At 45.3% G+C, this 14,548-nt stretch overlaps 1 protein-coding gene across 9 annotated transcripts in view; it reads left to right on the forward strand.

Annotated features, from left to right (window-relative positions):
* Positions 1-14,548, forward strand: part of ACBD5 (acyl-CoA binding domain containing 5) — a 61,353-nt gene continuing 46,805 nt past the window's right edge. For 5 of the 9 annotated variants that reach the window (XM_085893398.1, XM_085893400.1, XM_085893397.1 and 2 more), the window contains exons 1-2: positions 10,925-11,018; positions 11,971-12,055. In XM_085893398.1, coding sequence (XP_085749524.1) covers positions 11,980-12,055 — 76 coding nt within the window. In that variant the 5' untranslated portion in view covers positions 10,925-11,018; positions 11,971-11,979. Of the gene's footprint in view, positions 17-7,200; positions 7,222-10,924; positions 11,019-11,943; positions 12,056-14,548 lie in introns of those variants that run through there. The other 4 variants (XM_085893395.1, XM_085893396.1, XM_085893403.1 and 1 more) reach the window with 4 other exon arrangements.

Here is a 14,548-nt window from a genome sequence, read left to right on the forward strand (position 1 = left end):
TGTATACATCGATTTTGTAAGTACTATAGTTTTGAAATTAGGAGCTTGGAGCAATTTCATGCATTATATGATACTATTTTCCACGATCTACTCTCATGGACTAATTAAAGTATATCATCGAAATATTGTTTCGGTTTTGAGGATCGGATATCATCCGGACTAAATAAATGTCGAAATCTGTTGTGAAATCTGATAATTTAAAGAAATAATGAGTCTTGTAACTAAGCCGATCTACCTATTTACTTTAGAGTAAGCAAGGCTATGTTACCTCCTTCTCTGCACATACACAAGAAAATGTGAAATTTCCAAACATTAAACTGATCTTTTTCTACTGTTTGGAGAATTATATTGAGTGAACAAAAATTGCGGAACGTGCCAAAATTAACGAGCTTCATTGAGCTATATGATTTAATACATTCACTGCTGGATCACGCGGCCCTGTCTCCCAGAGGGACTGGCTCTCCATTGCATCTGCCAGATCTGTGTCTCTATTTTCAGAGGTTTCATGAGGTGCTCTACAGGGGATCTAAGCAAATCTGGTGAAAAATGGATGTTTAAAAAAAACAACGTTACAACTTTTGCGCGGACCCCGAACCGATGTACCACGTGACATGTGCACAGATGAACAGGCAAAATGGCGGATTTCTAGATTCATTTTATTTCATTAACTGCTGCATGTGCAGTGAAGACCGGCTTTGAAGTTAAAGGGATGCTTTATGGTATGCAACGACAGCCTGGCCAACCGTTCCTTATCAACCATTGAATTGGAGCACATAGGCCACTTGCCGAGCGCCCATTGTCGATAACGGCACCGCGCTACATCATTCTGAGTGAATCGTTAACTCATTGCGTATGCTTTTGCTGCGCCACGTCATTCAGAGTTAGTGGTTTGTGCTTGATCATTCATAGCGAGTGGTTCTTGCTCTATCATTCAGAGCGAGTGGTTCGTGCTCCATCATCCTGAGCGAGTGGTTCGTGCTCCTTCACCCTGAGCAAATGCTTTGCGCTCCGTCACCCTGAGCGAGTGGTCTGTGCTTCGCTGCCTTGAGCGAGTGGTTCGTGCTCTGTCACCTTGAGTGAGTGGTTCATGCTCCGTCGCCCTCAGCGAGTGGTCCGTGCGACATTGCCCTGGGTGAGTGGTTCACGCTCCATCACCTTGCGCAAGTGGTTTGTGCTGCGTCACCATGAGCGAGTGGTTCATGCTGCGTCACCATGAGCGAGTGGTTCGTGCACTGTGCCATTTCATTTTGTGTCATTTTCTTCCAAAATACATCATAAAATACATCATTTGACCAGCCAAGCCTGATGTTGGCTAAACCGTTGAGGTGACTGCGTTCAGATTGCAGGATCTTGAGTTCGAGCCCCTATCTTGCCATTACCTAACACCAGGTGAGTTGACTCAGCCTATCATCCTTCTGAGGTCCATGAACCTTGCATTGAGCTGGCTCTCGGCCTCGGCAGCATGAGCCCTGCATTGAGATGGTCCTGCTCGACACCATGAGCAATGAGATGGTGAGTGTGTGAACACCATCCATCTGCATTGAGATGGACGTCAGTCTCCACACCATGAGTCCTGAATTGAGATGGCTCTCGGCCTCAGCACTATGAGTCCTGCATTGAGACTGATGTCGTTCTCGTCAACATGAGCTCTGCATTGAGATGGATCTCAGTCTTCGCACCATGAGTCCTGTATTGGGATGGATCTCCGTCTCGGCATGATGAGTCCTGTATTGAGATGGATCCCTGTCTCGGGAACATGATTCCTGCATTGAAATGGATCCTGGTGTCGGCACCATGATCCCTGCATTGAGATGGATCTAAGTCTCGGTAACATGATCCCTGCATTGAGATGGATCTCAGTCTCGGTAACATGATCCCTGCATTGAGATGGATCTAAGTCTCGGTATCATGATTCCTGCATTGAGATGGATCTAAGTCTCGGTAGCATGATCCCTGCATTGAGATGGATCCCTGCATTGAGATGGATCTAAGTATTGGTAATATGATCCCTGCATTGAGATGGATCCCGGTCTCGGTAACATGATCCCTGCATTGAGATGGATCTAAGTATTGGTAATATGATCCCTGCATTGAGATGGATCCCGGTCTCGGTATCATGATTCCTGCATTGAGATGGATCTATGTCTCGGTATCATGATCCCTGCATTGAGATGGATCACTGCATTGAGATGGATCTAAGTATTGGTAATATGATCCCTGCATTGAGATGGATCCCGGTCTCGGTAACATGATCCCTGCATTGAGATGGATCTCGGTCTCGGTATCATGATTCCTGCATCGAGTTGGATCTATGTCTCGGTATCATGATCCCTGCATTGAGATGGATCACTGCATTGAGATGGATCTAAGTATTGGTAATATGATCCCTGCATTGAGATGGATTCCGGTCTCGGTAACATGATCCCTGCATTGAGATGGATCTCGGTCTCGGTATCATGATTCCTGCATCGAGATGGATCTATGTCTCGGTATCATGATCCCTGCATTGAGATGGATTCCGGTCTCGGTAACATGATCCCTGCATTGAGATGGATCTCGGTCTCGGTATCATGATTCCTGCATTGAGATGGATCCCGGTCTCGGTATCATGATTCCTGCATGGAGATGGATCTATGTCTCGGGATCATGATCCCTGCATTGAGATGGATCACTGCATTGAGATGGATCTAAATATTGGTAATATGATCCCTGTATTGAGATGGATCCCTGTCTCGGTAACATGATTCCTGCATTGAAATGGATCCTGGTGTCGGCACCATGATCCCTGCATTGAGATGGATCTAAGTCTCGGTAACATGATCCCTGCATTGAGATGGATCTCAGTCTCGGTAACATGATCCCTGCATTGAGATGGATCTAAGTCTCGGTATCATGATTCCTGCATTGAGATGGATCGAAGTCTCGGTAGCATGATCCCTGCATTGAGATGGATCCCTGCATTGAGATGGATCCCTGCATTGAGATGGATCTAAGTATTGGTAATATGATCCCTGCATTGAGATGGATCCCGGTCTCGGTAACATGATCCCTGCATTGAGATGGATCTCGGTCTCGGTATCATGATTCCTGCATCGAGTTGGATCTATGTCTCGGTATCATGATCCCTGCATTGAGATGGATCACTGCATTGAGATGGATCTAAGTATTGGTAATATGATCCCTGCATTGAGATGGATTCCGGTCTCGGTAACATGATCCCTGCATTGAGATGGATCCCGGTCTCGGTATCATGATTCCTGCATCGAGATGGATCTATGTCTCGGTATCATGATCCCTGCATTGAGATGGATCTCGGTCTCGGTATCATGATTCCTGCATTGAGATGGATCCCGGTCTCGGTATCATGATTCCTGCATTGAGATGGATCTATGTCTCGGTATCATGATTCCTGCATCGAGATGGATCTATGTCTCGGTATCATGATCCCTGCATTGAGATGGATCACTGCATTGAGATGGATCTAAGTATTGGTAATATGATCCCTGCATTGAGATGGATCCTGGTCTCGGTAACATGATCCCTGCATTGAGATGGATCTCGGTCTCGGTATCATGATTCCTGCATCGAGATGGATCTATGTCTCGGTATCATGATCCCTGCATTGAGATGGATCACTGCATTGAGATGGATCTAAGTATTGGTAATATGATCCCTGCATTGAGATGGATCCCGGTCTCGGTAACATGATCCCTGCATTGAGATGGATCTCGGTCTCGGTATCATGATTCCTGCATCGAGATGGATCTATGTCTCGGTATCATGATCCCTGCATTGAGATGGATCACTGCATTGAGATGGATCTAAGTATTGGTAATATGATCCCTGCATTGAGATGGATTCCGGTCTCGGTAACATGATCCCTGCATTGAGATGGATCTCGGTCTCGGTATCATGATTCCTGCATCGAGATGGATCTATGTCTCGGTATCATGATCCCTGCATTGAGATGGATTCCGGTCTCGGTAACATGATCCCTGCATTGAGATGGATCTCGGTCTCGGTATCATGATTCCTGCATTGAGATGGATCCCGGTCTCGGTATCATGATTCCTGCATTGAGATGGATCTATGTCTCGGTATCATGATTCCTGCATCGAGATGGATCTATGTCTCGGTATCATGATCCCTGCATTGAGATGGATCACTGCATTGAGATGGATCTAAGTATTGGTAATATGATCCCTGCATTGAGATGGATTCCGGTCTCGGTAACATGATCCCTGCATTGAGATGGATCTCGGTCTCGGTATCATGATTCCAGCATCGAGATGGATCTATGTCTCGGTATCATGATCCCTGCATTGAGATGGATTCCGGTCTCGGTAACATGATCTCGGTCTCGGTATCATGATTCCTGCATTGAGATGGATCCCGGTCTCGGTATCATGATTCCTGCATTGAGATGGATCTATGTCTTGGTATCATGATTCCTGCATCGAGATGGATCTATGTCTCGGTATCATGATCCCTGCATTGAGATGGATTCCGGTCTCGGTAACATGATCCCTGCATTGAGATGGATCTCGGTCTCAGTATCATGATTCCTGCATTGAGATGGATCCCGGTCTCGGTATCATGATTCCTGCATTGAGATGGATCTATGTCTCGGTATCATGATTCCTGCATCGAGATGGATCTATGTCTCGGTATCATGATCCCGGCATTGAGATGGATCACTGCATTGAGATGGATCTAAGTATTGGTAATATGATCCCTGCATTGAGATGGATTCCGGTCTCGGTAACATGATCCCTGCATTGAGATGGATCTCGGTCTCGGTATCATGATTCCAGCATCGAGATGGATCTATGTCTCGGTATCATGATCCCTGCATTGAGATGGATTCCGGTCTCGGTAACATGATCTCGGTCTCGGTATCATGATTCCTGCATTGAGATGGATCCCGGTCTCGGTATCATGATTCCTGCATTGAGATGGATCTATGTCTCGGTATCATGATCCCTGCATTGAGATGGATCTAAGTATTGGTAATATGATCCCTGCATTGAGATGGATCTCGGTCTCGGTATCATGATTCCTGCATCGAGATGGATCTATGTCTCGGTATCATGATCCCTGCATTGAGATGGATTCCGGTCTCAGTAACATGATCCCTGCATTGAGATGGATCTCGGTCTCGGAATCATGATTCCTGCATTGAGATGGATTCCAGTCTCGGTAACATGATCCCTGCATTGAGATGGATCTATGTCTCGGTATCATGATCCCTGCATTGAGATGGATCACTGCATTGAGATGGATCTAAGTATTGGTAATATGATCCCTGTATTGAGATGGATCCCTGTCTCGGTAACATGATTCCTGCATTGAAATGGATCCTGGTGTCGGCACCATGATCCCTGCATTGAGATGGATCTAAGTCTCGGTAACATGATCCCTGCATTGAGATGGATCCCTGTCTCGGTAACATGATTCCTGCATTGAAATGGATCCTGGTGTCGGCACCATGATCCCTGCATTGAGATGGATCTAAGTCTCGGTAACATGATCCCTGCATTGAGATGGATCTCAGTCTCGGTAACATGATCCCTGCATTGAGATGGATCTAAGTCTCGGTATCATGATTCCTGCATTGAGGTGGATCTAAGTCTCGGTAGCATGATCCCTGCATTGAGATGGATCCCTGCATTGAGATGGATCTAAGTATTGGTAATATGATCCCTGCATTGAGATGGATCCCGGTCTCGGTAACATGATCCCTGCATTGAGATGGATCTCGGTCTCGGTATCATGATTCCTGCATCGAGTTGGATCTATGTCTCGGTATCATGATCCCTGCATTGAGATGGATCACTGCATTGAGATGGATCTAAGTATTGGTAATATGATCCCTGCATTGAGATGCATTCCGGTCTCGGTAACATGATCCCTGCATTGAGATGGATCTCGGTCTCGGTATCATGATTCCTGCATCGAGATGGATCTATGTCTCGGTATCATGATCCCTGCATTGAGATGGATTCCGGTCTCGGTAACATGATCCCTGCATTGAGATGGATCTCGGTCTCGGTCTCATGATTCCTGCATTGAGATGGATCCCGGTCTCGGTATCATGATTCCTGCATTGAGATGGATCTATGTCTCGGTATCATGATTCCTGCATCGAGATGGATCTCGGTCTCGGTATCATGATTCCTGCATTGAGATGGATCCCGGTCTCGGTATCATGATTCCTGCATTGAGATGGATCTATGTCTCGGTATCATGATTCCTGCATTGAGATGGATCCCGGTCTCGGTATCATGATCCCTGCATTGAGATGGATCTATGTCTTGGTAACATGATTCCTGCATTGAGATGGATCTATGTCTCGGTATCATGATCCCTGCATTGAGATGGATTCCGGTCTCGGTAACATGATCCCTGCATTGAGATGGATCTATGTCTTGGTAACATGATTCCTGCATTGAGATGGATCTATGTCTCGGTAACATGATTCCTGCATTGAGATGGATTCCGGTCTCGGTAACATGATCCCTGCATTGAGATGGATCTCGGTCTCGGTATCATGATTCCTGCATTGAGATGGATCTATGTCTCGGTAACATGATTCCTGCATTGAGATGGATCCCGGTCTCGGTATCATGATCCCTGCATTGAGATGGATCTCGGTCTCGGTATCATGATTCCTGCATTGAGATGGATCTATGTCTTGGTAACATGATCCCTGCATTGAGATGGATCCCGGTCTCGGTATCATGATTCCTGCATTGAGATGGATCTATGTCTTGGTAACATGATCCCTGCATTGAGATGGATCCCGGTCTCGGTAACATGATTCCTGCATTGAGATGGATTCCGGTCTTGGTAACATGATCCCTGCATTGAGATGGATCCCGGTCTCGGTAACATGACCGGTTGCTCCTGTACATTAATTTCAAATTATTTTCATGTGATTATATTAACCGTAACCTCCTTATTTCATCGCCTCCTGTAAACACAAACTCGCGCAAAATGCTGACACATGATGGGGTGTGTGTCCCATTATCCACGAGCTTGCTCTGGCTTGCTGAGGCAGCCGATCCTCATATATTGTTTCATTGGATGGCTTGTTTGAGTGCTTCGGTCACTTGGCGAGCACTCCACAAGGTCATCGGTAAAGGAACACACCCCAGCACACGTGCTCGGCCTCGGAACCTTTTCTGCTCTGCCGTTTGTGATGAAGGAAGTTAATTTCAGGTGAATTTGTAACCCTTTCCCCCTGTTGTTGAGTTATTTTCTCGTTTTGGGTTAGTCCATTTACTAATGAGGGGGTGTTTTGGAATCGTACAATAAATTGTAGTGTGGATTTGATAAAACAATATCGATATTTATTAACATGAGGAATTGTACAACTATTATTTTGATGATTTTTGTATTTGTAAACATTAAACGTCGTTATTATTCCACTTTCTTCCTCTACTAACCTAACCTCACCCCCTAATTTTGTAATAGTCCTGCCTCGTTTAATATCAGGGGAAAATTATTTTGAATCCTTTCATGACGTCAGAGGGCTTTCTTTCCTTGAGAGATGAAGAATTCCCTTTGCGTTGTGTTTATCACCACTCACAAGGTGATATGTTTTGTTCGTAAAGTGAGAACCTCACCCTCGGGGACTATGTCTCAAAGGATTGTAAACCACGATCGGTCGTGTGAGGGCCACTTGTCATCTCGGGGTCCCTTGTCGGTCATCTCGGGGTCCCTTGTCGGTCATCTCGGGGTCCCTTGTCGGTCATCTCGGGGTCCCTTGTCGATCATCTCGGGGTCCCTTGTCAGTCATCTCGGGGTCCTTTGTCGGTCATCTCGGGGTCCCTTGTCGGTCATCTCGGGGCCACTTGTCGGTCATCTCGGGGTCCCTTGTCGATCATCTCGGGGTCCCTTGTCAGTCATCTCGGGGTCCCTTGTCGGTCATCTCGGGGTCCCTTGTCGATCATCTCGGGGTCCCTTGTCAATCATCTCGGGGTCCCTTGTCGATCATCTCGGGGTCCCTTGTCGATCATCTCGGGGTCCCTTGTCATCTCGGGGCCACTTGTCGGTCATCTCCGGGTCCCTTGTCGGTCATCTCGGGGTCCCTTGTCGGTCATCTCGGGGCCACTTGTCGGTCATCTCGGGGTCTCTTGTCATCTCGGGGTCCCTTGTCATCTCGGGGCCACTTGTCAGTCATCTTGGGGTCCGTCATCTCGGGGCCACTTGTCGGTCATCTTGGGGTCCCTTGTTGGTCATGTCGAGGCCACTTGTCATCTTGGAGTCCCATGCAATTGCATGGGATGCAGATCCCTAACATCGCCTTTTTTATGTGTGTTCATTGTCGAGGCTCGTCTGAGAGCTATCATACAATGCACAGCAGTGTGACCACTCCTTGGCTTTTTTCACAAGATCTTGGCTATTCGTTGTTCACCTTGGCGTCTTGATTTTCTATAGGTTTTCTTGGCGTATAGGTTTTCTATAATCATCGCTTTTCCGAAACCTTGTGAATTCTTGGCTTTTTTCATTGGCTCACCTTGGCATTTATGAAAATGAGGAGTGGTCACACTGACGCACAGCAAGGGGGGGGGGGCATGAGGCAAGCGGGGTGGGAGAAGGAAGGACCAAACGGTGAGGAACAGAGATATTAGGAGATCAATAAAAGGGAGAGGGATGGGGGTGGGGAACATGGGGAATACAAGGTGGACACCACAAGGACTTTCAGGAAGGAAAGCAGGGAATTTGAAGGAGGTGGGTTTGGGTGGATTAACGGGGGTAGAAAAGATCGAGGATTTGGATGGGGGACGAAAAGAGGTGGTGGTGAACAGCTGTTTTGAAGGTCTGGAGGGAAGAATGGGATTGAACAGAGTGTGGGAGTTTATTCCAAAGGTGGGAAAAAAGAAGAATGAAAGAGTGAAGGTGAGCAGTGATTCGTGATTTTGGTAGTTTTACCAGAAGGGGATTGCCGGTGGACCTTGAGCGCCCTGTGGAAATATGGTGGGGACAAATCGCACACAGAGAGGGGGGGAAGGGGGGTGGCGAGACCGACAAGGAGACAATGGAGGATAGAAAGACCACCAAGCTGCAGTGAGAGAGTGAGAGGCCCAGAGACTCAGCCTCATCTCAGGAGATGCCAATGATCCGAAATGCCTTGGTTTTCACAGCGTGAAGCTGAGAAAGATGAGAGGCAGGAGCACCAGCCCAGAGGTGAGAGCAGCACTCCATCAGGCTGCGGATGAAAGTTTTGTATGTGGTCAGGAGCTCAGGTGGGCCGAGGAAGGAGTTTGCATGATGGAGGAGTCCCAGTCGGTGACTGGCTTTGGAGGCAAGGTTAGAAATGTGGCTTTCCCAGGAAAAATCATGGCAGATAGTGAGACCAGAAGCTTGAAAGAAAGGACTTCTTTCAGAGGATTGTTGAGAAAGTGGATGGGGGGGGGGGTCCAAACGGTCCTTTCGGAGAGACATTGTGAGGTTTGTCCGGATTGAAAGACATGTACCACGTGTTGGACCAGTTTGTGATTTTATCCAGATCTGTAGAGAGCGAAGAAGCTGCTGCTTGCCAGTCTTAGGGATGACCGATGGAACGGCAGATGGTGTAGTCATCAGCAAAGAGATAATGAGGATTTTCCAGAGAGTCGGAGAGATCATTGATGAAAACCAGAAAAAGAACAGGGACCAGAACGCTACCTTGAGGAACTCCAGCCTAGACAGGAAGGGCGGATGGAAGAACTCCATTTAGAGCCACACGGTGACTGCGACAGGAGAGGAAGTCTGTCAGCCATGAGTGGAGGTGGCCATAGATACCATAGGAAGAGAGGTTGGTGAGCAGGGAAGGGTGCCAGACCGTATCAAAAGCACACCTTCAGCTTTAGGGTGGAGGATGATCTGAGATGGTGGTGAACAGGTGTCTTGCAGACTTGGAGGGAACAATGAGATTGAAGAGAAGGTGAAAGTTTATTCCAGAGGCGAGAAAATGGAAACGCAAAAGAGTGGAGGTGAGATCAGCGATCCCGGATTCTGGGAGTTACATTTACACCAGAGCTGGGTTACATTGACATCGAGTGAGCATCCTGTAACCATGTCGGTGCGAAGGCACCGACCTGGGCTCGAGCTCCAAGACCAGAAAGGAGAAGAGGTTAAAAAAAAAAAAAGGTCACCGTGTGAAAATGACACCACCTTGGTTCTTTGGTACACTGTATATACCGGATGGGGTTTGGGGGAGGAGTTAAAGGTTTTCGTCACATTATGCGTACGGAATAAACAGATAACTCCTCCTGCAACACAACACCACGTGGTATTTGTTGTTGTTGTTGTTGTTGTTGTTGTTGTTGTTTTAAACCCTCCACGAGCCTCGACTCTGTAAACAAGAACCCATTGTAAAACGTGCACAGACCGTCACGGTCACGTTTTCAGACCACGTGTCCACTCCGTCACACTCTACGCTTAACGCATAGACATACTTCCGGTTTCACTTGCGAAATTTACCTTTATTAGTATTAAAGTGTTTATGGGACTCCGGATGGCGATTTGCAAACTTGTCTTTTACAAAAACCGTTTTATAAACACCATTTTTATTTCCGCTACGGTCGAGAACGTCGAAACCGTGCGGAATACGACGTCCCATACACCATCCGAAGTATTAACATTATATATATATATATATATATATATATATATATATATATATATATATATATATATATATATATATATATATATATATATATATATATATATATATATATATATATATATATATATATATATATATATATATATCGCGTTATCCTGAGTTAATGTGCAGATGAAGGTGGAAATGTGTCGATTTCAAAAACGCGATGATCATCGGAACCCGATTTACCAACTCACCTGCTGTGGAGATCACACTCGGAACGGTTCAAGTTGGCTCAGACACTCTGACCTTATCGTTTATGTTTAGGAGAAGCTTCAACGGGAAGGATTGAAACTCTCGCGGAGCATCAATGTCTATTTGACGGTCCGAAGGTTCTTGTTGGAGACGAACCGACGGGGAGGTAGAGTAAACATGTCCACACTGACCATTCCTCGAATTAAATTCTCTTGTTCTCCTCTTCCCACGCGCGCTCTCTATCTCTATCTCTATCTCTATCTCTATCTCTATCTCTATCTCTATCTCTATCTCTATCTCTATCTCTATCTCTATCTCTGTTTATCCTCTTCTTCCACGATCCTCTCCTACGTTCCCCATCGTCTCCCTCTCTCCTCACACCATCTCTCCAACCCTCTCAGTCTATCACTCCTCTCAAACGTCCACTCACACTCACACTCTTCTCCCTCCTCCCTCTCCTCTTCCAACCCCCTTTTCTTCCTCTTCCAACCCCCCTTTTCCTCCTCTTCCACCCCCTTTTCCTCCTCTTTCACCCCCCTTTTCCTCCTCTTCCACCCCCTTTTCCTCCTCTTCCACCCCCTTTCCTCCTCTTCCAACCCCCTTTTCCTCCTCTTCCAACCCCCTTTTCCTCCTCTTCCAACCCCCTTTTCCTCCTCTTCCAACCCCCTTTTCCTCCTCTTCCACCCCCTTTCCTCCTCTTCCACCCCCCTTTCCTCCTCTTCCACCCCTTTCCTCCTCTTCCACCCCCTTTTCCTCCTCTTCCACCTCCTTTTTCTCCTCTTCCAACCCCCTTTCCTCCTCTTCCAACCCCCTTTCCTCCTCTTCCAACCCCCTTTTCCTCCTCTTCCAACCCCCTTTTCCTCCTCTTCCAACCCCCCTTTGCTCCTCTTCCAACCCCCTTTTCCTCCTCTCCGCACCCTCCCACGTAACCTTTTCACCCCCACCCCCTTATCAACCCCTGTCTTCACCATATCAACCTATTTACCCACCTCTCCCATATCAATCGAGTTGTACACCCAGACATCAACGTCTTTCTCTCCCCCAACAATCTCAACCTCATTTCCCCCCTGGCACCATATCAACCTCATTTTCTCCCCATCTCCTTTATGTCCCTCAAGTCGAGAGTGATGGAGGATTCCAACCCTCTCTTCCAACGGCGCTTCGAGGCTGCAGTGCAGGTCGTGAGAAGCTTACCCAAGAACGGTATGTGCACAGTGTGCGAAGCCGAGTCCTCTGAAACCACCCACTCCACCACCAATTTGATTGTGTTTATTTCTAATCACGAAGAAGTTGTGGTGAACACCATTTGGTTCATCATGCTGGTGTCATATCCTCACCCTGCTGTGTGATCTCAAACACCCCCAACCTCGAAACGCACACTGAACGGCACACTTCACACTCCTTTTTAAGGTTGGGGTGCTCCGTGATGCATGCTATCTAATTGGCACTGCTCCAGAGTGGCGGCTTGCAGTTATTTTACCCTATTGAGCATCGAGTCCAGATGATGTGAGGAAATTTTATCTCTGGGTTCAAATCCTGCTCTATCGTTGAATTAATACCAGGTGGGGTTGACTCAGCCTGTCATCCTTCCGAGGTTGGCAAGATGAGTGCCAGCTTGCTGGTATCCAGTCCTGTGTCGGAGTGGCGACCCATCCAGGATTGTGCCCGATAGCCAAGGAGACTGTTTAGGCAGCACCAACGCTCTGCAACGAGTATGGATGGATAGGTGGTTATTGTTGATATTGGGTCCTTCCGTGTCAAATCAGCCAAAAAAATGAAATTCTGCAGTGACCCCCTCAGATTTTCTTGAAAAAATTATCAAAGCTACCTTAACATATATGAGGAAGGTTTGCCAAGTTATAGCTCAAAATTCCAAGTAGTGTCCGAGATATGGCCCGACAAACACCCTCGGGGTGTTTCAATTCTGGCAGTCGCGAGTTGCAGATTTGTATCTGAAGCATTTTTGGAGGGCTGTAAATTCCAGTTTTACAAACAGAGTTCTGAAAATTCACACAAATGGTGTCTATTAGTGAGGCTTTCAGAATCTGATGTAAAAAAATGTTCTACTTAAAACACTTTTTAAGATAAGTACTCTCAAAAGTAGTGATTTGTAACATGCAGTCAAAAAAAATTGAGTTTTCAAATTGCTGCCAACAGTCAGTTTATTCATCATGAAGAATTTTGTTGCCTGATTTACATAATCTAGTGACTGGATCATTTACACAAGAAAACTGAAACCTTTTGGAGCAAAATCTTGGGTGCTATAGGTGTCTGAACTTTGCTCCAGACTCAACGACACTGAAATTTACCCTGGTTTTACCCCAAGTGTTCACCATGTTGACAGTTACACAGCTCTTTTAAATTTTTGTCACTTCAAGACACATACATAGGCAAACTGTGGGAGAAAATTCAAGTTGTTCTCAATCCCTTCTATTTTTAAACGAATTTTTTTTTTAAATGCATCAATTTCTAATGATTGTGCAGTCCCAAAAGCTACTTTTTTTGAAATAAATTTTTTACGAACAAACATATAGAAAAAATAAAGATATTGTAAGGAAGTATGACTTAAGTGGAATCTAACAATATATAAATCAGTTTATTAAAGCTTAAAGAAGTGTTAGAACCAAAATCATTTCCAAAGTTAGGCATGAAGCACAACTCTCTATTTAGGGTTTAACCTAATACACAGCCCTGTAGTAACTGCCAATGCTCAGTGTTACATTTTATTATATCCTGGCAATTATAAAACTAATCACTGTTCACTTTGTACAATGGATCCAAGTACATTTGTCCAAACAATTTGATATGAAATTACGAAAAAAAAAAGTTGAATGACATGTTGTATCTACATTTACAAATGGATGTAGACTTTCGTACAATGTACACGAAGTATATAAACAATTATATATGCAAATGAATATTTATAATGGTGATTATTATGATCACATTTTGTGTCTTAATTTGTAGTTGAGATTGGCGGCGGCCTTAAGCTAAAATATCCTTTAAAAAAAAATGTGAGCCAACTTAAAGGAACCACATACTTGTTCTGACCAAAAAACAACAATTTGATCATTGTGGTTCCAACTTATGAATGTTTGGCATGGCTTCCACTTCAAAAGCACACCTATTGCTTTTATTCTCCATCTTTCATCAAACATGTTTTTTTTTAAATAGTGGGCCTTTATAAAAATCGTTTAAAAATAGAAGGGATTGAGAACAACTCTTGAATTTTCTACCACAGTTTGCCTATGTATGTGTCTTTAAGTGACAAAAATTTAAAAGAGCTGTGTAACTGTCAACACGGTGAACACTTGGGGTAAAACCGGGGTAAATTTCAGTATCGTTGAGTCTGGAGCAAAGTTCAGACACCTATAGCACCCAAGATTTTGCTCCAAAAGGTTTCAGTTTTCTTGTGTAAATGATCCAGTCATGAGATTATGTAAATCAGGCAACAAAATTCTTCATGATGAATAAACTGACTGTTGGCAGCAATTTGAAAACTCCAATTTTTTTGACTGCATGTTACAAATCACTACTTTTGAGAGTATTTATCTTAAAAAGTATTTTAAGTAGAACATTTTTTTATGTCAGATTCTGAAAGCCTCACTAATAGATGCCATTTGTGTGAATTTGTAAAACTCTGCAATTTGGAGCCCTCCAAAAATGCTTCAGAAACAAATCTGCAACTCGTGACTG

The sequence above is a fragment of the Eptatretus burgeri genome, chromosome 8, assembly GCF_056783735.1.
Source record: "Eptatretus burgeri isolate ZD-2024b chromosome 8, Ebu_testis_v1, whole genome shotgun sequence".
NCBI lineage: Eukaryota > Metazoa > Chordata > Myxini > Myxiniformes > Myxinidae > Eptatretus > Eptatretus burgeri.